This window comes from Hippopotamus amphibius, chromosome 4 (genome assembly GCF_030028045.1).
Source record: "Hippopotamus amphibius kiboko isolate mHipAmp2 chromosome 4, mHipAmp2.hap2, whole genome shotgun sequence".
Classification (NCBI taxonomy): Eukaryota; Metazoa; Chordata; class Mammalia; order Artiodactyla; family Hippopotamidae; genus Hippopotamus; species Hippopotamus amphibius.
In genome coordinates, this window is record NC_080189.1 from 67,770,027 (window position 1) to 67,795,646 (window position 25,620).

The window sequence follows — 25,620 nt, forward strand, 5'->3', positions numbered from 1 at the left end:
AGTTCCTCCTCAAAGGCTATAGATAATATTCTGAGCCATCTCCTTGGAGCTGCGTTGTAGAGACTGAAACCCCCACCAGCTGAAAGAAGTTAATTGCATGCTGCCCACAAACCCATAACCCCAGACTGGGTGGAACCAGAAGGTTGATGATGTTGGCTCCCAATTACCTCACCAGCAACCAATCAGAACAACGTCCACGAGCTGATCACACACCCGGTAACTCTCCCTCACCCTGTCATTAAAAACCTTTCCCTGAAAGCCATTGGGGAGTTCAGGCCTTTTGCCTTGAATCCTTGCTTGGGGCCCTGCAGTAAAAGCTGCACTTTCCTTCACCACAAATCAGTGTTGGTAGATCGGCTCCACTGAGCCGGTGGGTGAACCCAAGTTTGGTTCAGTAACAGAACCACCGCAATGGAATTTTACAATAGGGGAGAAAGATTGGACTCAATTGTGAATACTGCATGGGCAAGTGGGAATTTATAGCTAAGGAGCAGGGTTTGTGAATGGAAAATTACTGAGAGGCACTATTCAGAGCAAGGAGACATTCTTGCCGAAGGCAGGCAGGGTAAACAAGTATCACCTGGCGGTAGCGAGGGACAAGAAACCTGACCACTGAGTGATCAGATATGGAGGTCGGGGAACCTGGCTAGATTGGCTTAGCAGGATTCTTGCTAAAACTGGACAATGCAAAGACGAAGAAGTCCAAAAGGTCAGGTTTAGTTGGAAAAGAGTTCAGGGGAGCCTGAAGTTCAAGGAGTGAATTTTTGTCACTAAACTGTACCGAGAAGACTACTGAATTAATTTCTCCCAGCTGTGTGGGTGGCAATAGCCATGTGTAAAACTCACAACAGTGAAGGCTCTAGAATAGGAAAAGGACTCAAGTGAAAGATATGCTAAGTTTTCATCTGGCTGGCAACCTTCCTTTGACTTGGGAAATTCTCACCTATGAGTAAGAGGCCCAGAATGTCTTTTACACTGTAAAATATTTTCAAAGCACCCTGACTTCCCCCTCAAAAGACCTAATAATTTTCACATAAACCAGTTTAAATTCATTAACATTTGCCAAGCACACTCTGCAAAAGCTTCAAAGTGCGATAGCAATCCAAAAGCAAAAGCAGGGCTCTGACCCAGCACGTAGGGGTGGCTTCATGAGCTGACTTTTGTTCAGCTACTGCTCCCACTGAAGCTGAACTAGTGAATGTGCAGGAAAACGTGGGGCAGATATAAACAATTTAACTTGAGAGGAGTACTCGAAACCCCTCATTTACAGTCATTTTTTATGATTTCTTATTCCTACAGGCCGAAGTAGAAAGCGTCTTAGGTGTCCCAAGAGGGAGAAAAATAATTATTATATTGCAAACTTCCAAATAACTTAAAACCAGGATTAAGGATATCACCGCAAAGAAATTACTGAGATCACTGTCTTCAGCGAAATAGGTCTCATCACAGAAGATGCTTTTTTTTTTTCACTTTTTCCTTGTTAGAGTGGCATCACTCAAAGATGAATGAATAAAATGAAATAAAATCGCTCTCCCTTTCTTCCCCCTCTCCTCCATCAATTTCTATAAACAGGGTCCAGCGTGAAACGTATGCTGGACTCTGGCAAGCCAAATGCATTTAAGTGAGGATTAAGCAATTCAAATGCATCGAGGATTAAAGTGAGAACTTTTACTCTCTTTTAAAAAGCATCAGTATGTAGCAACAGCTCTGAACATGGTTATTCTACTTGCCTACCTCCTTATTTTAGTTTCTTCTTGCTGCTGTAAAAAATTACCACTAACTTAGTGGCTTAAAACAACACAAGTTCATTATCTCACAGTGCTGCAAGTCAGAAGTCCAAAATGGGTCTCACTGAGCGAAAATGGTGCTTCTAGAGGAGCCAGAGAAAAATCCGTTTCCTTACCTTTTGTAGCATTTAGAAGCCCAGCAGTCCTTGGCTTGTGATCTTCATCCTGCCGATTCAGAGGCAGCACTACAGTGCCTTCAAATCCTGCTTTGACCCTGACCTTTTCTTCTAACCTCTGACCGCTTCTACTTTAGAGGACACTTGAGATTGCACTGGGCTCACCTGGATAACCCAGAATATTCTATCTTAAAAGTCAGCTAATTACCATCTTTGATTCTACCTGAAACCATAATTCCCTGTTGCTGTGTAACGTAACATACTCACAGGTTCCAAAGATTAGGGGGCCATTATTCCGCCTATCATCTTCCTGGCATTTCTTGGAGAATAGAAGGCAGCTGTCCACTATTCCCACTCCTGGCACCGGTGCACTGACCCCATGCTGGCCGAACAACACACACCTGTGAGTTGAAGCGTGCCATACTGGCTACTGAATTCACTGAAAAGTCAGAAATGTACTATTGCATATGGGAAGGTACCAGGAGGTGAAATGGACCTTAGGAAGAAGTGTAAGTTTATTCAGCCGAAGTTTATAAGGGATAATAAAGTGGTAATGACATCAATTTTATGATTTAGTAAATATAGACTATTTCCCCCCCTTTTAATACATTTTCTTCTGAAACAAGCAGTATATCTTATGGTGACTTGGGACTTGTTTTGGTGGCTGTCTGTTACTTATTCATTGAATAATTCACAGATTATTGGGTATCCAATATGGGATGGCTCCAGGGGAACAGTAGTGATGAGGGCCCAAGACTGGCTTTCAAATGACTAAGTTTAATGAGAGAATCAGAGAAGTAACCATTTAAAATACAGAGCAAAAGAACTTTAGCATAGGTGTCAGTCTTAAAGGAGCACAAATAAGTCATCTTTCCTCATATGAATACACATAACACTGTGCTTACCTTGGTTCTTATCTTGGTCACTAATTTACTTAACTCTTCCAATAGATGCAAAGACACTTAGAGATGAGAGTGTATCATTAAAAAAGCTTCTTTAATTTCTGCAGCCCCTTTGTAAAATATCGTGTACCTAAGCAGTGCCCATGAGATATCTGCTGAAGTCTATTATACAAAATAAAATCAGAAATCAGTTTCATCCAGAAAATTCAATGTAAGCCCTCACAGGATCCCCAGCCTACTCTCTCGATCCCCATGGTTCTATCATTGGGTTTACTGGTATTCTTGGAATCTCTGAAACTGGTGGAATAATGTTCACATCAACACCTCGGGACCAAAGCACTGTGAAGTAGAAGAGTCCGATTCTTAATGATACCAAATTCAGTCCCCAAATACCCAGACTCCTTTCTCCCTGACAAAAGACACATGGCCCATCTGGTACCCCCAGTGGATATTCACTGGGGTAGACTGCCAGTTGTTTGGAGAGTTCATTTACGGACAAAATCTGGGCAAAATGGCAGTAAGGAATGACGCAACTGAGGTAGTTAACATTTTTATTTCAAAAAGCAGGATTCTGTATGTATCTGAGAAAATAATTAAGATAGTATAATGAAATGAATTCCATGTTTTTAAACACAATAAGGATGTACAGAATCCTTTAAATGTGAGTTTATTCAAACTTTAAATAGAATGCACTTTGAGAAACTGAAGGATGATTTCTGCATTTCACAAAATAAAAGCTCTTTTGCAATTTTTTGTTTGTTTATTTATTTATTTCAATTTTGCATCCTCAACTTATATTACAAGGGCTTAACATTTTAATTTAGAATATACGTACTGTATTTAAATAGCTCTTTGGGGTAATATGTGCCAAGAAAGGTACATTTTCCTTTTTATAATCAATTATTTTATTCAAAAAGGAATATGACCATTTGAAAGTTCTGTCTTATTCAAGTAGAATACAGTCTGAGACACAAAACAGATTCTTCCTTGAAAACTGCAATTGCTTCCCATCCCCCTAAATGAGGAAAAAATAATAAAATGCGAAAATATATGTCATTCATTAATTTTCATTGGACTTCAATTTCTCCCTGCAGTAGAATACAGTAAATATCTGTCTTTTGCTTTATTCTGCCTGTAATCACATAACCTGTTTAAAAATAAAAACCGTTTTAAAATTCCATTTTCTTCACTTTCTACCAGATATCTCATCCTTCCACCATCAACTGACCAGCACTCTTAGCATCACATATACACAGAATACACACGCATGTGGAGAAATACACGTATGTCCTTTAAAATTCCTGGTTCTACACAGACGACTCCTTTCCTGTTAGAAGCATAGATATCCAGGTTTATCCTGGAGTCTCTATGTATCTCCTCAGTGTATAGCAATGTTTAGCAAAGCGCATATCTCTTTTTCTTTTTTCCTCTGACCCCTGCAATCCCAGTTTAATTTTTACTCAAGAGCTTCATCCACTGAAAGCTGTATACAACTATATCTACTGTATTTAAAAGAGGTTGACTCCACAACCCAAACACTCACCCATACACATATAAGTTTCCATCTTACAAAGCTAACATTATTTAATATTTCTATATACCATAGAGCTTTCAGTTTGGAATTGTTCTTAAAATACATATTCTTCACTCAAAGCTGTCATAAAAATGGAGAGAACATCTTCTCTGATTTCAAAACCATCAAAGTAGGTTTTTAAAAACTACTTTCCAAACCCCAGAAGTAGTGTACTTGAAGGGCAAGCTCGTCAGTATCTTTAGAAAATGAGTTGGGGAAAGTAAAATTTGATTCCTATTTGAACATTTACTACTGGAACCAATGAATCCTACCAACTGAAGAATGTAACTACGATTATCACTAATTATAATTATATAGCTACACTGACGTAAAGCTGCATCCCATTATTTCAACTACTGAAGTCTTATAGGCAGGTTGTTTGATTTCTCTCATCCCACTGTCTATTCAACAGCTTTGCATTGCACAGATTGTTAAAAATGATTCACAAACTGTTGCTGCCTTCAAACTATATACTATAAAAGGTAGCCAAGAAATAATTGTATGTTGTACCAAACACAAAATAATTTGTGGCTTCAGAATATGTTTTTGACACAAAACCTGCCTGCCCATTGTAGAAAATTTTGTCAATTTATGTGAAAATATTTATTACCTGTAACCATAGATACACAAAATCAATGTGTGTGTTATGTAACATTATGTCAGTAATGCATTTGTTACTGCTTTGAGATTTCTTTTCGTCTAGATTACCGCTCTGCCAAATAACTTTTTTTTTATTACACTAGGGCAAGTGATTGCTGTGCTACATTTGCAATTGTAATGATAATTTTCCTGAGAATGCTAAATTATGTCTTAATTTATTCAAAAGCTTTTATTTTCAAAGCAATTAAACTTATTGTTGATTGATATTTACCATCCAATGTTCCTGGAACACTAAAAGAATACACTTTATACATAATCTTCCATTATAGCACATTGCTTGAGAGTAGCTCTTTGATATAACAGCATTCAGTTGTCTTCAAATCAAAGAACAAAAATTATAGCAATTTCACTTGAAATCCATAAATCCATGCACAGGATTATGTTCAACAGAATTACTAAATGCTATTTGTAATTCAAAGATGAATGAATCAACAGAAAAACAGAACAGATAAATCATTAGTACTTTAATGCAGAGTGGAGAGAGAAACTAATAAATCATGCATTTCAAGCACTTGTTTTCCTTATGGCATGTTTGAAAACATAAAACATGCAGTGATGAGATGCAGGTCAATATGAATGAACAATACCCAAACTGCTCAGAATAGCATTTCATTTTACATCATAGGCTTAAGGAAACACTTAAAAAATACTATTCCATTATTTCTTCAATCAGAGGATCCACACATGCCATGAAAAACTTTAACAACAATCTAGGCCATTATTTCCAAATAAATATTTGAGATGTCACAGAGATGGGAGTGGAACAGGGGAGGGGGGAGGGAGCAAGTGCGTGCATGACGGGCTTCAATGAGCTCGATATTATTATGGGTATCAATTTATACTAGAAAGGAAATGATACAATCATTTACTTTCTCAAGTGTACTTAACTGATCCATTAAAAATTACAGATGCCTATACTTATAAATGACCAAGAATGTAAGAAATCAGCTATTGAGCTTTGATTGCGTTGTATGGCTTATTGTCTGTGAGAGGTGAGAATTTTAATTATAATCAATGGATAATTCACTCTCTTCCAGAGTTTTAGTCATCACAAAATTAATCATTAGAACCATAGATTTTCTCCACAATGCTTAATTAGCTATGCATGAACCCATTTCTCTCGAGCATCTTTTTCTGAATCTTTGGTGGGAAACAGTTTATTAGGCACATAGTTTCAAACATCTATTTGGTTACTGTTGTGATTAAGAATTTTCTTCTAAATTCACATGCAGAAGGGAATAAGGCTTTCCATATTAACACACTTTACTGCCAAGTAACATGTTTTCACTTATGTCTGGAATTAAAAACAAAACCAAACAAAATAAAAACCACTTCCTATTTTTTAGCACAAGAAAACTTTATACCTCATATTTTGAATTCCACTCAGAAGCATCAAGATGTTGAAGAAAAACTGTTTAGATACAGCAAGTAGACAACTATTTAATAAAATCTTTCAATTAAAAGTTTCTCCTAAAGTCATAGGTCAAAGATCATTGATACACTGATTCTAAAAGGGAGAAGTATAGCAATCTGCAATTATGATCACTGTAGCATTATTAAGTACTGCTTATTAATAACTGGAATCACATTTCCCATGATATTTCCTTTTTTGTTGTTGTACAGATTTTTCTTACAGGTTAGTAAATGGAAACTGGGGAAGGAATGGGTAGGAGACATAAAAACCTATGGGAATGCATGCCACAAAAATATGCAGTATCACTTCATGTAAACTTCTGCTTTCTTCATGCAAAGATGCCTATAAAAACTGAGACATTAAATTTTCTAATAGCTGAATTTTACATTAGCTCAGTAACAAAAACTGTTAAACCAATTCCATGATTTTGCATGAGCAGGAGACTTGGAATTGTTCAAAGATTTCCAACATAAGTGTTCCATGGCCCAATTATGCTAATTAGATCTCTGAGAATGAAGCGATACAGGATTACTCCTTGCTTCGGTTTCTTGTTCTTTTGACGAGGGAGCAGAACAACCCGGTTTTTGGAGGAGGGCCCATCAGCATTGGGGCTTGGTTCTTGTGTATAATTTTTATCTAGGGGAAAAAAGAGAAAGAGGGTAGAGTAACCTGCAGATACAACACCAATTTCTGAGACTCTCTGTTAATAATATTCCCCAAGTTACTGAAATACCACAAGTGTAGAATGTAGTTTCAGAGTTTGTATTATTTCAAAAATATTTGTAAGGAAGATAAGGTATGCATTTAAATTATATTCCAATGCTCAGAGTGCTAACAAGAAATGAACTTTAATTGAAATTACATTTTAAAATCATATTACTTCTAACCTCACTTGTAATAACACCCCCAAATTCCTTGTTTATACCACATAATTATCTAGTATAATTTATTGACCATTTGTTATGCATTATTTGTTTAAGACAGGAAAGGATGCACCATTACAGTATTCAGAATCCCAGTTATAGCCCAACATCAAGATGTACTTGGTATCAAGGCAAGCCTTATTTACCCTGCTAATCAGATTGTTTCTCTCTTTCAACACGAACTGCAAGGCTTAATTTCAAAACAATCATTAAGAATGAAAGTCAAAAGTTAACGTGCATAAAAGGTCAGAAATGATGAACTAGCTTCTAATTTGTTAATTAATTGGTAATAGAATAGAATCAAATATTGAAATGCCTGCTTAAAACATTCTGAGAGACTGTTCTAAAGCCACTCTTTTTGATTTCTTTGAAATAAAACTGCGAATCACCTTAAATGAGACAACCTTAAAGTAGATTATGTCTGCAATTTTCTCTAATTCAAGTCTAAATTAGAGAAGACATTTTATGAATATATGCTATGCTCAAAGCTAATTGAAAGCAATTATCAAAGTGGCATTTTGTCTGTGACTTTAAGATACATTGTAAGATAATAAATGATTCTCATTATGTAATAAAAAGGTCACATCTTGCCTTTGGGCTAGTGACGCTAAGAGTTTTTCAAAAGCAATCTGAGACATTTTCTTTAGAGAACTGCAACTAACGTAAGAACCATCGCTTATTAAATATCAGTTGTCACCTGCACAGCACCCGCATCAGAGATGAGTATTTCTTTCAAAAAGAAACACCACCTCATTAAAAGCTGCAAAAATATATCTCTTAAAGTGCATAGCTGACATTTTCAAGTTAAAATGAATATCCTTCACTTGTCATTCACTAATAGCAATGAAACAAATAAAAAATGGATGTCACGTGGACAGGATCATTAAAATTGGCACTGGGGCTTTTGGGAAATGGAGAGTTACTTCACAGTCTAGAAAGACGGAAGTATGTCAAAAATCGGGATAAATGAACAACTTTATTTAACTCTGTTGGAATCAGGTTATTCTGGGAAGATTCAGTGTTCTTTGTACTATAAAAATAAATTGCACCTGTAAAAGGCCACCAGGCTAAACCAACCTCCAACTCTGTGGGTATCTGATTTCATTTCATTTTATTTTATTTCTGTTATCTTATGAACTGAGGAATCAATAGCCAGATAGTTAAGATGCCAGAATGCACCTATCCATGTAGACTTGAGAAGATATCTAACAGATTTTTCTCTCCTAATAATTCACTTTTGGCTTACACTGTACCTTATGCCATTGATATTTATCTATTTATTTATTTATTTTATTGGCTGTATTGGGTCTTTTTTTGCTGTGTGCGGGCTTTCTTTCAGTTGCGGTGAGTGGAGGCTACTCTTTGTTGTGGTGCGTGGGCTCCTCTTTGCCGTGACGTCTCTTGTTGCGGAGCACGTGCTCTAAGCGCATGAGCTTCAGTAGATGCAGCACATGGGCTCAATAGTTGTGGCGCACTGGCTTAGTTGCTCTGCAGCATGTGGGATCTTCCTGGAGCAGGGATCGAACCTGCGTCCCCTGCATTGGCAGGCGGATTCTTAACCACTGTGCCACCTAGGAAGCCCTGCCACTGATTTTTATACTCCTCTAGAGTATCTAATACACCATCATTCATTCATTTCACAAAATGTATAGAGCCCCTACTATGCCCCAAACACTGTACCAGGAACCTTTAATTAAAAGACAAAGCATGATCTCTACCCCCAATACATTATAGTCAATTAAGAAAGAGAAATTTAATAAGCATGTTCAATAGTGTTATAGATGCTGAAATGAGGCTAAGCAGAAAGGCACTATTTTTTAATGCTGAAAATAAAAATGAATCTTTTTATACAAGAATGGCCGTTTAAAGTGAGTATGGGGATGCAGTTAACACATATTACTTATATAGTAACTTTGGATTCAAACAGAACATAAGTAGCTAAAGTATGAAAGTAAAGATTTCTGATTCATAGTTGCTGGACTAAATCCTTTAGAGGGCACAATACCATTAGGGTCTTTTGGAAAACAAGATCATTATTACCAAATTATTGTTAAGACGTTGAAAGGAATATATCATTTCAGTCACTCACAAAAGATTAGCATCAATTTATGACAAAGCATAGACAAAGAAAACCACGACTTGTTATGTATGAGATTTTGTTTGCCCTTTGTATTTTTTAGGTTATTTGGATTTTGTCTGGTCATAGCTATATTTTTTATTAACAATCCCTTTTAAAAGAAATCACACGTTGCTATTCCTTTGAAAAACGGCACAGTATCTCATTCAGGGCTCTTGACACAGTGGGATCCTTAATTCATGCTACTGACTAATTTGAAGTTCTAGGTTATAGTTTCTAAGCAGGATAATGGCCAGTCCTATTTTTAAAATTATCTATCATCTATCTTCTTGGTTGTTTATGCAGCCATATGGTCAAGGTACACAACTCTCTTTAATTTTACATCATTTCTGTAAAAAAAAAAAGAAATCTACATCTTTTTGTCTGATATTTATAAAAATGAGAAACAACTGTCTGTTTTCCTCTTAGGGGGGAAATAACATGGAGGAAACTTGTATTCATGAGATGTGTATTATGTATCCAGGCTCTTCGAATACATTATCTCATCGGATAATTATAGGTCTTCATATATTTGAGAAGAAGCAAAAACTACTCCATTAAGGATGAGAATAATTTCATTCCAGGTGACCTGTTGGTATTGTAGTCACAGAAAGTCCAGGTGTAGGCTTCAGAAAGCTGTAGAGACTTAAAGGCAATTTAGGTTCAGATGGCCCGTGTGGGGGGATCCTGGTTAAGGGGCCCCACCAGGCATGAGGTAATGACTCAGATGCCAGTTTCAACTCCATATCCTTATATTTTCATTACAATTTTTTTGGAGAACATGTTATCTATGAGAAAAATAATACTGAGTAAGGAGCAGATTTTATCCCCCAAAGATTTTATTATATTAAGTCTCAGCAATCTGAAAACATGAACCAAACATTAGGCTCTCTTTGAGTGCTTCCATTTTTTTAAAAGTTGGACAATTACTTCTTAGCTGTTTCTCAATACAACAAATATTTATTGGGTAACCAGCTATCGGCAAGGCAGTCTGCAAGGCTGTTTAGTTTGGGAGAGTATCTGAAATCATAACTGAGAGAGAACTGTGGGCACTCATAAGCAATGGTGACAGGGCTTCTAGGAGCTGGAACGGCTGTACGAAGGTAGAAGAGCATTGCTAAAAATGCAAGAGAGAGATTGTCAGCATTAGACTGATGTTCCAGTAAAACTCTTCATTTCTGCTTATCTATTCCTTTGGAAAGCAACAGCAGCAAAAGTCTCATGACTCTTTCTACTTCTATCTTCCTATTTCAAATTAAGATTGGGCGCATCTAAAAATGTAAAAATGAAAAAAAAATGATTTGAGTTTGTTTTATAATTATTCAATATGAAATGAAAATGCACATATATACAAACCAGAGGAAGGATTACAAGGCACAGTTTTCTTGTTTCTATGACATTGTCAGCGTTTCATGGTGTGAGAGATAGCTCCACCTCATAACTGCAATATTACCAATAATAACAAGAATGAAAATGACAAGATTTGGCTCTTACTGTGTGCTATTATGCTAAGTGCTTTACACACATTATTCACATGCTACCTGTTTCATCCAGCTCCTTGAGTTGCTCTCGACAAAAGTCTACTCCCATAAAAGTAATGTTATCGAAGAGCACAGAATTGAAAACTGATGTCCTAAAAGGGACAGAAGAGAGGTTTATATTTCACAGTACATGGTGAACAGTGTCTAGTCCATTAGACTTTTGTGTTCTCTCTGAAGACTTTCTTTAGTCCAACTGAAATTAAGGAAGAGAGGAGGGTCTTCTTGGACTCATTCTTCAGGCAGTATTTGGCCCAGCTCATTGGTACTTTCCTTCCTAGTTCCCTGTATCTCAGCATCAAATATCCCTAATATTCTTTATTGTGAAGAGCAGTGTTTTTCTCTGTCATGTTATGGGAACACCTACTTCACACTCAGCCTCCCGGATGCCACGTCTACTGCACCATGTGCTTATCAGAGCATCCTAATAAGATTAGAATAAAGGGAGATCTAGTCTATCTTCAAGAAATTCTCATACCTGATAACAAAAGAATATTTTTTTCATAATTTTATTTATATATTATCTAATTTTACCCTCTCGACTACCCTGGGAGGTAGGTGTCAGCACCCTTATTTTACAATACAGGACACAATCTTATTCTGTAATCTGCAGTACACCACTCAAGTTGGTAAGTGCAAGCGCTGGGTTTGAAAGCTGACTCTCAAATCTCCCAAGAACTCCTTGTTAATTCCCACCTCTGCACCCTCATGCCAATTAATGCTCTGGAGAACCTCCCCTCAAACTTTGACCCCTGTCCTGCCCAGCTCAAATCACACATTATTTTGAAATTTCAAAGCACAGTGACATAAAGAAGATGCTAAATAAATGCCCTGTGAGAGAAAAAACAGGTCACTTAGAGAGAAATAAAAATCAGTATGGCATCGGGCTTCTCAAAAACATTAGTGGTAGAAGAAAATGGAGAAACATCTTCAAACCCCAGAGGAAAAGTTAATTTTATCTTAGAATTCTATACTTAGTCAATGTATTGATTAAATACAAGGGTACAATGAAGATATTTTCAGTCATAAAAGGATCTAGAGAGTTTACCCTTTATATGCGCTTTGAAACATATTTGAGGGTGTTCTCCAGCAAAACAGATGAGTGAGTTAAGAAAGAGATTAAAAAAACAGAGGGTCACACTGACTACACCAAATGCTGACAAGGATGTGGAGCAACGGGAACTCCCCTACACAGGTGCTGGGAATGAAGAATGGTGCAGGCACTTTGGAAGACAGTATGGAGGTTTCTTAACAAAAGTAAATATACTCTTATCATATAATCCAGTGTTTGCACTCTTGGGATTTATCCAAAAAAGCTGAAAGCTTATGTCTGCACAAAAACCTGTACACAGATGTTTACAGCAGCTTTCTTCAAAACTGCCAAAGCTTGGAAGTAACCAAAGGCCCTTCAGTAGGTGAATGGATATATAAACTGTGATACATCCAGATGAAGCGATATTATTCAGTGCTAAAAAGAAATGAGCTACCAAGCCATGAAAAGACATGGAGGAAACATAAATGTATATTATTCAGTGAAAGAAGTCAATCTGAGAAGGCTACATCCTACATGATTCCAATTGTAGGACATTCTGGAGAAGGGAAAACTGTGGAGACAGAAAAGGATCAGTGGTTGCCAGGGGTTATGGGGGAGAGTGATGATCAGATGAAGCACAGAGGATTTTTAAGGCAGTGAAAATGTAGGATGTTATAATGTTGGATACAAGACATTACACATTTGTCCAAGCTCATAGAATGAACACCACCAAGAGTAAACATTAGTGCAAACTATGGACTGTGGGTGATTATGATGTGTCAAAGTAGGTTCATTGATTGTATCAAAGATACCATTTTGGTGGGGAATTCTGCTAGTGGGGAGGTCATGCGTGTGTGGGGGTGAGAGGTATATGGGGAATCTCTGTACCTTTCCCTCAATGTTACTGCAAACCTAGAAGTGCTCTAAAGTTTATTACAAACAACAACAACAGAAAGAGAATCCAACTGAGACCCAGGATGACAGATTTGCAAGAAACCTAGCAAGCAACCTGCAGGGAAGGGCTTCTGCCATATAAAGAAGGGAGTGGGGATAATGAGGTACTTTTAAAAAAATGAGAATTATTATAATGATGACTTTACAAAGAAAGAAAAAAGAGATTATAAAAGCTTTATAGGAAAGAAAATGTAATTGTGTGTCAGTCCTTGGTTCTACAGTTGACATTTTCATAATCTCAATCATTATATGTTTTATATTGATTTAAATAAATTTTTTTCAGAAGCAGAACAGCATACTGGTTAAAAATCAGACTGCTAGGGTCCACCACTTCTTATCCGGAGACTTTGAACAAATGACTATAATTCATTTCCCTCATCAATACTACAGAGACTTTAATATAGTGTCTACTTCACTGGTTTCTTGTAAGGACTAAATTAATCAATGCACACAAAATGCTTAGAATGTTACCTGGCACAGAAAAATCACTTAGCACACGTTAACTATCAGTAACAGTTAAGTGGAATAATGTAACAGTGTTAAAAACCACTTTTCTTTAGCATAAACTAAGTAGAACATACCTAAAACTATTAAGTCAAAAAAATTACAGCAAAGCAGATGGTTTACAGACACGCATTAAACAATCAGAAGACAGAGCCAGAGAATCAAAGAGTGGACCTGGTGACACAGAAATGATGGGACTGAGGCTAACCATTTTTCTTGGAACTCTATACATTCTTTTTTTTCCAGTGTGCACATATTATTTCGGTACAAGTGTTTGAAAAAAATAACAACAGCAACAACAACAAAAATCCCTCTGCAGGTAGTAATTGTCTTGCTCTCTAGGGTTTTGGTTCTCCAAATGCGGTCCACAAACCAGGAACACTGACATCACCGTTAGAAATGCAGACTCCTGGTCCCATCCCAGACCTGAATCAGATTCTGCTTTTTAACAAGATCCCCAGGTGATTCACATGTTTAACTTTGAGGAGCCCTGGTCTATCTGTCATTTACTTCTCTTTCTAAGGGGTAACAACATCTGCTGACTGACCAGCACCTTCTTATACTCAGCCCTCAAACACATGGCTGAAAGCTAATATCAATGGAACCAAATAACCTAGTATAACTCAACTTTAATTAGCTTTATTGTTAATCTACTAGGTACCAGCATATTTCAGCTTAGTTCTGGGGATTCAAAGTTGAACAGATACTTTTAAAAACATAATTGAGGTCACACAGTCAAATGATGGTAACATATGCATTGGTAGGATGTGACATGCATCGTGCTACAGAGATATTCTCAGAGTGCAAAGGGAGCACAAAACATTTAGATCATCGGGGAAGGACAGGCCATAATTAAACTGAGTCTTAGCAGGATCACTCTGGAAGCACAGCTTAGGGGCTGTGTGCCATAACAGAGACAGGGAGATCAGATGGGAGGTGAATAAAATAATCTAGAAAAGAAGTAAAATGGATTTTAGTTGCAGCAGTGGCAATGGGAATGGAATACAGGGCAGATTTGAGAGACAGCAAGGAGGTACAACCTGTAGGACATTATGGATGTGTGGAGTATCAGAAAAGAGAAGGACTCCAGTAGGACTTTCATGCTTTTAGCTTTGTTTGCTATGTGTGCTGTGATGCTTTTTTTATAGAAAGAGATGTATTTTTGGCAGGAGTGAGAACCAGGAAGTTAGTGAACTCTGTTGAGTGTGACATTCTAAAGTCGCTGCTCAGTGTCTGGGATATGTAAGTCTGGTGTTCAGAAGGGAGAACAGGTCTTGAGACAGACTTGGGTGTAACAATCCTATAAATAACATCACCTGTTGAAAAGAGACGACTAAAGGACAAATGTGTGTGTCAAATGTGAATATCAGACATTAGACTGCCTAATGGGGGAACATGGACATATAATAGTGAAGTAGGAGATGAAATACTATCAAAGAATATGTGGACAAGTAGCCAGTGAGGTAGGAGGAAAAAAAAAAGAAAGTAGTACCATCATACAAACATTTCCAATCAATCTTCAGTGTGGCCTATTCTTCTATTAATGAGGGTGAGACATTGAAATTACACATATCTAGGCCAGGCATGTCTCCATTTGTCACAGTGGTTTGCATATAAGTGATGTAAGCTACTAAACTGTTTATACTAATTCTAATGCTAGAAATCATATTTGATAGTTATATACTGTAGGATGTTTATGCAATTTAGGGGTTGGCGAGCATTTTTTGTAAAGGTATATGTGGTAAATATGGTAAATATTTTAGGCTTTGTGGTCTATGAGGTCTCTGTAACAACTCAACCCTGCCACTGTAGCACAAAAGTATCTATAGAGTAAATGTAAATAAATAGGTGTGGCTGTTCTCGTAAAACTTTATACTTTACCTATGGTAACTAAAATCTGAATTTCATATAATTTTAACATTATGAACTATTATTATTTTTTTTCATTTTGTCAACCACTTAAAAACTTAAAAAAAAATATTCTTAACTCTTTGACCACGCAGAAACAGGTAGCTGTGCCAATCTGGCCCAAAGACCATAACTTGCTGACCTCCTGATGCAATTAAAGTCAAATACTGAAAATTACATCTAGATTTATGAGGCATAAGGTAGAAGAAAGCAATTTAAAATTATGACAATGGGTTAATAGCTAAAAGATGAATAAAAGTGGAAACAGTTTCATATGGCATGTATTTGCTCTACTGAGTGCTACCATTCAGAATTCATTCTGTGAAAATTCTGAATTAGAACATATACTAACTTTCCCAATTTTGGTAACATATCAACTGATCAAATTTGGCTTAAATGTTTAATCTCTTTATTGCTTTGCACAGGGTGGGCTTAATAATATTGTGTTTCTTAGAAAGTACCTCAGCAGGTAGCACTTTCCTTTTTAAATATTCTCCCCATATCTAGCCAAAATTTTCTTTTCCTGATTCATCTTTTTGAGTTTATCACTTGATTTATTCAGCTACCTTAAAAATGAATGGGGTTTTCAGAGCAAAATAAATATCTGTGGGGAGAGCTTAATTTAGCAATTATCTGGAACATTAAAAGTTACCTAGCTTGATTCTGGAATAAGACTGTCTCTTTCCAATAATGGAAACCATTTTGAATTCATGCGTGTAGCTGAGCCATATGACAGCGGGAATAAAGAGCATGCTAAATTTTTCAGGTCCATAACTGCCAAAAAGCAAAGCAATGAAACATAACAATTTTCTAAAATCCCTGTGCCAGCTTCTTTATGATTCCAGCCATTATTTTCTGGAATGATAGTAATTTCCAAGTTTAATGTCAAAGTCTTTGATCTAACATCAAATTCAAAGAAATTATTGTGAAGATTTACAATAAAATCTCTAAAAAATGGGTTTGAAAGGTTTACTTGCTGATTAAATTCAAAGGAATTTTAAATAGGTATGGTAATGAGAAAAGAGAAACTTTCTCCTAAAAGTGATGGGCTATTTGGCCACACTGAAGGGGAAATATTCATACCTGGATTTGAAATCTCTTTTAAGATACAAATTTGGTTCTCCTTTTATTTTATGGTTGTAAATTGGTTGCCAGGGAAGGTCAATGACATTTTAAAGACTGTTCTTATAATTTTCATGACTTTACAGAAAAATTATATCCACAACTTCAACCCAGTAACTATTTTTCTTTTCCTAGGGTCTCTCCAAATATTTGATCATATAGGAAAAAAATAAAAATTTTAAAAAAGAACAAAACAATACAAAAAAGTTCTCCTCTTTGACTATAACCAGACAATATTAACAATATATTCACAACTTGTGATTCCACTTCTTCACAGTATTTCATATATCCTTTTTTATGTGGTCTTTTCACATAGCATTGGGGTTAAGATTCTGGATTCAGTACATGAGGCAAAGGTTTGAGCGTCAGGCTGGCCACTGGCCAAAGAATCTCATATTTTTGAGCCTCCATCTCTATTTACTAAATGAGGATAATGATATACCCACTTAAAAAGACCACTACAAGTACCAAATGAGGCTATGCCTGTCATTTGTGTGCTTAATGACTGTTACCTATTATTTTTAACATAATTATGTTTCGTCCAATGAAAAACACATTTTGTTAACCCCTTTCCCATCTGAGACAACAAGGTTTTTGGGATTCCTTGGGTGACACTGAGAGATGACATTTATGGCCATCTGCCTTCTCTCTGAGGAGGCCAGAAGCACCTGGTAGGATTGCAGCCACATGCCAGGCTCCAGGTCCACCAAAAAAAGACTAGGAAAAAATCCATATCAGGCAATTACTAACCCACAGAAAGTATGGTTTTTTTAAACTAAGGGAGAGCAATAAACCCATCATTATTTGGAGCATCTGAGCATTGAATGAAAGACTTTCTCATCAATATTAAACTATTTCATGGTAATCTAGTCAACATATTGACACGTTACTCATAGAAAGCTGCCATCCCATAATGCAATGATAACTGATATTCCTAATAATGTGCCCAAGATATTGATTAGGGAGTATAATTTGAATACTTTCCAGATTCTCCTATTTCAAGTAACTGTTCCATCATTTGTTCAGTTGTTCAAGCCAGAATATGGATCATCCCGGCACCTCCTTCTTACCTCCTATAACCAATCTATTACAAAGTCTCATCAATTTTATCCCTCAAATATCTTCCGTATCTCTCGACTTTTTTTTTTTTTTGGGGGGGGGGGTCTTTCTATCACCACCATTCTAAGGCGTGAACAATTGCAGAAATTTCCTAACTGGTTATTTGCCTTCCCTTCCAATCCATCCCCCACCTACAATTATCTTATCACCATGCAAATATGATCACATCACCGTCCTGCTTAAACTCTCTTTAGTTCCACGTGACTCTTAAACTAAAGCTAAAAATTCTTCCTGTGCCCATGAAGGTCCCACAGCTCAGATTTCGATGGAATCACTTGCCTTACCCCACACCTCCCTTCCTTCTGTTCCACAGCCAGCATGTCATCTTTCAAATCGTTGTAAACATGCTCCCTCCCACCCATGTTGTTCCCTCTGCATCCAACACTCTTCCCTCTGTTATGCCTAGTCATCTGCACCTCATCCTTTAGTTCAGGTCTATTGTGAGTTTCTTTGAAAGTCTCCTTGGATCTCCTTTGCTGAGGTCAAATCCCTCTACTGTGCGCTCTCATATCACCACAGTTCCACAGTGTCACAGTTCACAGTACCATGAACCTTTCACTCACAGACCACATACCATTCTTGAATTTTTATATTTGTGTGATTCTTTGAGTAATGGATACCTGAAAAGAATTCAGAAATCATGTCTTTGTTTTGTTTTCTCTCCATTATAACACTCCAGGACAAAAATGTCCGCACATTTATAAAGAAGAAATTCAGTAAGAATCTGCTGAAGGAATAAAGAAATGAATCACTGATATGCCTAACTTGGATTAAATAGTTGTATTCTTAATTTTTATTTACTGACTTGAAAATCTCATTTAACAGTAAATATCTGTTTTCGTCACCCCATGAAATTGTCACACGGATAAAGCAATGCATAGATAGGCATACCTCCTTTTACTGCACTTTACTTTATTGCGCTTTGCAGATATTGCTTTTTATTTCATTCTGCAAACTGAAAGCTTGCGGCATCCCTGTAGCAAGCAAGTCTATGCACACCATTTTTCCAACAGTATTCATTCACTTCATGATATCTGTGTCACATTTTTGCAGCTGTCACAACGTTTCAAACTTTTTCATTATTATTCTATTTGTTGTGGTGATCTGTGCTCAGTGATCTTTGGTGTTACTATTATAATTGTTTTGGGGCACCATGAGTTGTTCCCATATAAGATGGCAAACTTAATAGATACATTTTGTGTGTTGTAACTGCTCCAACGACTGGCCATTCCCCCATCACACGCCTGCTCCTTGGGCCTCCCTATTCCCTGAGACACAACGATACTGAAATTTGGCCAGTTAATAACCCTACAATGGCCTCTAAATGTTCAAATGAAAGGAAGAGTCACATATCTTTCACTTTACATCAAAAGCCAGAAATGATTAAGCTTAACGAGGAAGGCATATCAAAAGCTGAGACAAGGCAAACGCTAGGCCTCTTGTGCCAAACAGCCAAGTTGTGAATGCAAAGAAAAAGTCCTTGAAGGAAACCAAAAGTGTTACTTCAGTCAACACATGAATGATAAGAAAGAAAAACAGCCTTATGGTTGAGATGGAGAAAGTTTTAGTGGCCTGACAGAAGACTGAATCAGCCACAACATTCCCTTAAGCCAAAGCCGGATCCAGAGCGAGGCCCTAACTATCCTCAATTCCACGGAGGCTGAGAGAAGTAAGGAAGCCTCAGGAGAAAGGTCTGAAGCTAGCAGAGGTTGGTTCATGAGGTTTAGGGAAAGAAGCCGTCTCCATTCCAAAAAAATACAAGGTAAAGCAGCAAGTGCTGAGGTAGAAGCTGCAGCAAGTTATCCAGGAGATCTAGCTCATGTAACGAGTAAAGATGGCTACACTAAACAACAGAATTTCAATGTAGATGGAACAACCTTATACTGGAAGAAGAGGCCATGTAGGGCTTTTATAGCTATAGAGGAGAAGTCAATGGCTGACTTCAAAGATTCAAAGAACAGGCTGACTCTCTTGTCAGCAGCTGGTGACTTTAAGTTGAAGCCAGTGCTCACTTACCATTCTGAACATCCTAAAGCCCTTAAAAATTATGCTACATCTGCTCTGCCTGTGCTCTCTAAATGGAACAACAGTGCCTGGATGACAGCACATCTGTTTATAACGTGGTTTACTGAATATTTTAAGCCCAGTGTTGAGACCTACTGCTCAGAAAAAAGATTAATTTCAAAGCATTACTGCTCATCGACAATGAACCTGTCATCCAAGGGCTCTGATGGAGATGTACGAGATTACTGTTTTTTTCATGCCTCCAAACACAACACCCATTCTGCAGTCCATGGATCAAGAAGTAATTCTGACGTTCAAGTCTTATTATTTAAGAAACACATTTTGTTAGGTTATAGCTGCCATAGATAGTGGTTCCTCTGATAGATCTCGGCAAAGTAAACTGAAAACCTCCTGGGAAGGATTTACCATTCTAGATGCCCTTAAGAACATACTTGATTGATGGAAAGAGGTTAAAATATCAACATTGACAGGAGTGTAGAAGTTTATCCAACCCTCACATATGATTTTGAGGGGTTCAAGACTTCAGTGGAGGAAGTAACTGTAGATGTGGTGAAAAGTAGCAAGAGAATTAGAAGAATTAGAATTAAAATGGAGCCTGAAGGTGTGACTAAATTGCTGTGATCTCATGATAAAGCTTTCACAGATGAACAGTTGCTTCTTATGGATGAGCAAAGAAAGTGGTTTCTTGAGATGGAATCTACTCTTGGTGAAGATGCTGTGAAGACTGTTGACATGACAACAAAGAGCTTAGAATATTACATAAATTTAGTTGATAAAGCAGTGGCAGGGTTTGAGAGGACTGACCCCCAGGTTTGAAACAAGTTCTCTTGTGGGTAAAATATTATCAAATAGCATTGATGCTACAGAGATATTGACTGTGAAAGGAGAAGTCAATTGATGCAGCAAACCTCACTGTTGTCTTATTTTAAGAAATTGCTTATAACCACGACAACCTTCAGCAACCACCACTCAGATCAGTTAGCAGACAGCAACATCCAGGCAAGACCCTCCTCCAGCAAAAAGATTATGACTCACTGAAGGATCAACTGATAGCATTTTTTAGCAAGAAAATATTTTTAAATTTAGGTTTGTACATTCTATTTTAGAAACAGTATTATTGCGCATTTAATAGACTACAGTACACTGTAAACATAACTTATAGGCATTGGGAAACCAAAAAATTCATGTGATTTGCTTTATTGCAATATTTGCTTTATTGTAGTGGTCTGGGACTGAACCTCCAGTATCTCCAACGTAATATGTAATATGTTAAAATCCTTTCGTTTTATAGTCTTCTCAAATAAGACATGTGCAACTGTGTTCTGACTATTCAAGGAAATAAAAACAATAAATTATTACATTCTATTCAGTGTATTTTTATTAATTTTTAAATTCAAATTTTTATTTGAAACTGGTAACCGATCCTGGGAATACCTCTATGAAACACTGTGCTCTATCAGTGGATAAGAAGGCTTATTCTTTAAAACTTTCAACAATAGAGTATGTTGCCTTTTGGGGAAAAGCTTAGAATATGTTAGCCATATTTTCTAATTATAATACACAAAATCAGAATAAATGAAGAGCTAGATAAGATTTTCCATAAGGCAGACTGTGGGAGAAAAGTCAGGTCTTACGATTCTATAGCTTGTATCCACCTGAAGAGAGACCTCTCACTGCTGTGGAAAGAAAGAAATCAAATCTACGTTAGTGCAGTTATGCACATTGACTAAGGCACTATTAACTTTACCCATTCTAGAGAAATATATTCAACTCTGAACCAGATGTATATATAAATGAAATAACTATTGGTATTCTGGAAAGCTAATGACAAAATTCTGTTAAGTGCATAAAATTTTATCACTTTTAGTGTGTTTAATAATCCTGGATCACATCAGTATAAATGTATAAGGTATTATATACTTAGTATATTTCTCATTTCAATTTTTACCTTTTCATGTCTTTGGGCATTGTGTCTGCTTTGGGTTAGGAGTTCCTATCAAAGAACATATCTAAAAGAGACACCATTATCTTTGAGCTAAACTGAAATGAACTTTTCTAAATTGAAACTGAGTAGATTAATTCAGGTTTCACAATGAAAAATAAAAGAACAATGTAGGTTTATTTCATAATATTTACATAGAATGTATTAAAGAAAAGTACTATAAAAAAGGTAAGTATAATTGTGAACATAACCTGTTTGGGATAACTTTTAAAATACAATATAGTAAGAAAAAATTCTTTAAAATGTTTTTGAGCAAAATGCAATCAAATCTAATCGGTTTGGCATTAATTAAGCTCTAATAATGTACTTCAGTATCTCTCCTAAGTAGTGTGATCCGTTTCCCCTTCAACCAGGTCGATTTGTGCACATTACAGTGTCATCATAATTTTAAAACATACTGAGAAAATGACAGAACTGCAAAATTAAAATAAATGATTAATGGTATTTTTTTTCATGTTTTGTACTAATAGGTATTACTGAGCCTTTAAATTAATAGAGCTGTCAAGCTCACGGGTGTTACAGATCCAGCAATGAACCAAAATGGAAATTATGTATTCCACAGACACCTAAAGATGACACTCTAGAACATTTTAAATTTTAATTACTAGGTGCAATTGTTTTGTTCCCTGTAACCACCACAAATTAATTGGAAATTAGTCACAACCAATTCTTTTTTTAACAATCTGAGATGAAGAGGTTGGTGCTTTACACCTTAACATTCTTGTTTGGGGGCCAGAAAGCACACATGCAGTAAATTGCATTGTCAATTACAAAAACAACAACTGTTGTGAAATTAGGAAAAAATTATGCACAGGTAAACAAAACTAATTAATGCATAAGTAACAGGGGAACTCACAAAATAATGCCACTGAACACTAACGTGCCAGTCTTAGGGGAAAAAAGGGCTTAGAAATGCAAATTTATGCAAGAGCATTTACCAATGAAGTCTTAGGTAAAAGGATGTTTTCAGTTTATGTTTTATTTAACTGCTTTTGGAGCCTCACTATCAGTCACACCTTAAAAAGTATACCCACCAGAAGAGCAATCTGATTATCCAAATATGTCTCAAGATGACAGAAGACTGTTAGTTTTCTGTTCCTCAAAATATCAAAATTCAGACTCATTAAATAACAAGTGGCAGTATTTTCTTAAGATTTATTATTATTTTGCATTTAAATATTAGGCAAAATGCAATTTCCAGGCATATCAAGAAAATATTCACTGTCTATACCTACCTATCAACAATTTTCCTACTGATAATTTATGGGTTACTCTTGTCCTTTCATCACTAAAAATACACACGTTACCGTGTGTGCTCTTTTGCCCCTCTAAAGGAAGCCATTGGAGCTGCTTAAGATTCTTTAAAAATGGTGTGTCTGCCATCCACTGGAGCCAAGGCAGTTCTGGGGCCGACCATAAAAGGCCAAAAAGTGGGCAGTGTCCAGTACCTGGAAATCCCCACCCCTTCCCCAAAAGAGCTGGCATAATCCTCCCACTCATTAGCCTATGAAATTACTCACCCATAAAAACTAACCACCCCACATTTCAGGGCTGCTCTCGCCTTTTGAGACAAACTGCATTCTGTCTATGGAATTTGGAATTTGTATCTCTCTAAATACATCAACTTCTTACCTGAGGAGGGAAAAAGTGCCATTTTTCTCTGATTTCAATGGCTTAAGCAAGTACTACTAGTTCAACGATATAACTTTCTTTGAAAATGTAACAACAACTCAATAGGAATTTCTTATTAATTTATTAATAAATATTTATTGAGGGTTAAAAAATGGTGTGTCTACAAAGGCAGCAAGTATTATGTTACAATAGCTGTGTAACTTTTAATGAGAAAATAATGTTCTTATCAAATTTTCAAAATAAGACTAATTTCCAAGAAATCAACCTGGTGCATTAACTATTATTTAATATTATTTAAACTTAATAGACTTAATGCAAGGGTCTTGGGAAATTCATGCACTATTGTATTCTGCATGAGTTTTAATATAATGTTCCTTTTAGATAATTACTATTGTCTAAATAGATAACAGTTAAGCAGATGTTATCTATTTAACAGTACGTTAAATATTATGGTGAAATGATATTCTTTTCCAATATGAGTTTATTTGTGATTATAGGAAAACAGTAAAAGTCACTGCTACATTTTCTATAATATTTTGGCTAAATCTCAAATAGATGTCAAATATTATCCTAACATAACATAACACGAGTTTAACTGTATTTTCCTGTATGATTCAGGATAATAAGAAAACTAGTCTAAACAACGAAAAAGAAAAAAATTCAGGTGCATTATTAAATATAACAATACTCAATATACACCACAAAGTAATTAACACTTACTGAGTGCTGATAAATGTGATGCAAAGTAATTTTCAACAACCCTTCAATACTCTCTTGTGATTTGTTAGGTAGCTGGTTTTAGGAATAAGGAAATAGTTCCAAGATTAAATAATTCTCTGAAGTTCAGAGGTCACTGATACAACAAATATGAGACACTGGATTCTGGCCTTTATTTCTGTTTTCTACACATTGGATATAGCTATTTTGCACAGTACTATTCCTAAGCAATTTTTTCCTCTCCTTCTTATGGAAATCCCTTAAAACACTGTTTTCAAGGAGTGAAAAATATTTTTACCTTCAGACTACTTTGGATTTCTGCTAATGGGCTAGAGGAAGTGGACTATTTCAGTTGTGGATGCCAGCTTGCTCATACTAACTTCTAAAATATTAAAACCTAGAATGGGTTTCAAATAAAAAGCTGACATGCAGAACTTGTAATAAAATGGTTGAGAGTCTATAATTAAGGAGTGGTAAGGCTTCGTAATTTCTAATCTGTTTTCGGTTCCCAGGTCTGTGATCAGTTAATCCAGGTAATAAGTATAAGGAGACCCACTGGCCATAAAGATAAGCAAATTCTAGCTATTTTCCTACTTCTCAAATTTGCCCCATTCTCTCCACAAATCTTTTCACGTACTGTTTATATGTAGGCTTTAGTAACTTCTTCTCAGGAAACATTGTTCTAGCCACAATTTCCCTTTAAAAATATTTATTGTATCTTTAGTGATCAAGAAAGACATAAGCATATAAATTATGGAAACAAATAATCCATCTGATATCATTGTATTTCCTAACATCATGTGAAATTCTCATTTAAATGGTATTCCCAAGAAGAAAGGACTTTCATGATATTCAACTTTACAAGTGGGATGAAAGAGCCACTGAAACAATTTCTTTCTTAAAACTGCTTAATTTGCTTCTCAACTGTACGTACCCTAGCTTGGTTTGCTGTGGTTAGAGCTGCCAGAGAAAGTCTCACTGCCTGGCTGCCTGTTTTACACCTGTGCTCCTTTCTTCACTACTATGTATTACAGAACGTTTTGGAGACCTTGTATTTCCTCCTCTCTGAACTTTTTATCCTTAGGCAAATAAGCCTAATGAACTGATGACAGGTTTGGGAGCAGAAAAACAAGTTAGAAACAGTCCCAGTTATAACTCTTTGCTTCATGACCTTGAACATTCACCTAACCTCACCTCCACAGTCTAAAAGCCTTCCATATAATCACATAACTTACTTGCAACAGTCTTAAAATATGCTTGCTTACAGACAAAGTAAACTTAAAAAAAACATATTTCATGTGGTCATCTACATCATTATTGCCTAGAGAAATACCTAAAACTTAACTTTATCTTTATAAGTGAGTAGAAAATATATGCCTTTTTGGTCAATTATTTTCACTCAAATAAGATAAATGTGGTTTCAACTGCTGAAATGCAAGACACAAGAATGGAAAAAAATTAATAAAGTTTTCTCAAAATGGATCAGATTTATGATTCAAAATTTAGAGCTCTTCTCTGACTTCAGAATTTTTGTAAAATATATGTAAATGTACTAAGAAATCTGCACGTTGGCAG

General features: G+C 36.2%; 1 protein-coding gene across 7 annotated transcripts in view; it reads right to left on the bottom strand.

The window, feature by feature from the left end:
• Positions 1-6,167: 6,167 nt before the first annotated feature.
• Positions 6,168-25,620, bottom strand: part of DGKB (diacylglycerol kinase beta) — a 623,008-nt gene continuing 603,555 nt past the window's right edge. For all 7 annotated transcript variants that reach the window (XM_057731678.1, XM_057731674.1, XM_057731676.1 and 4 more), the window contains one exon: positions 6,168-7,088. In XM_057731678.1, the coding sequence (XP_057587661.1) occupies positions 6,981-7,088 (108 nt within the window). In that variant the 3' untranslated portion in view covers positions 6,168-6,980. The remainder of the gene's footprint in view (positions 7,089-25,620) is intronic.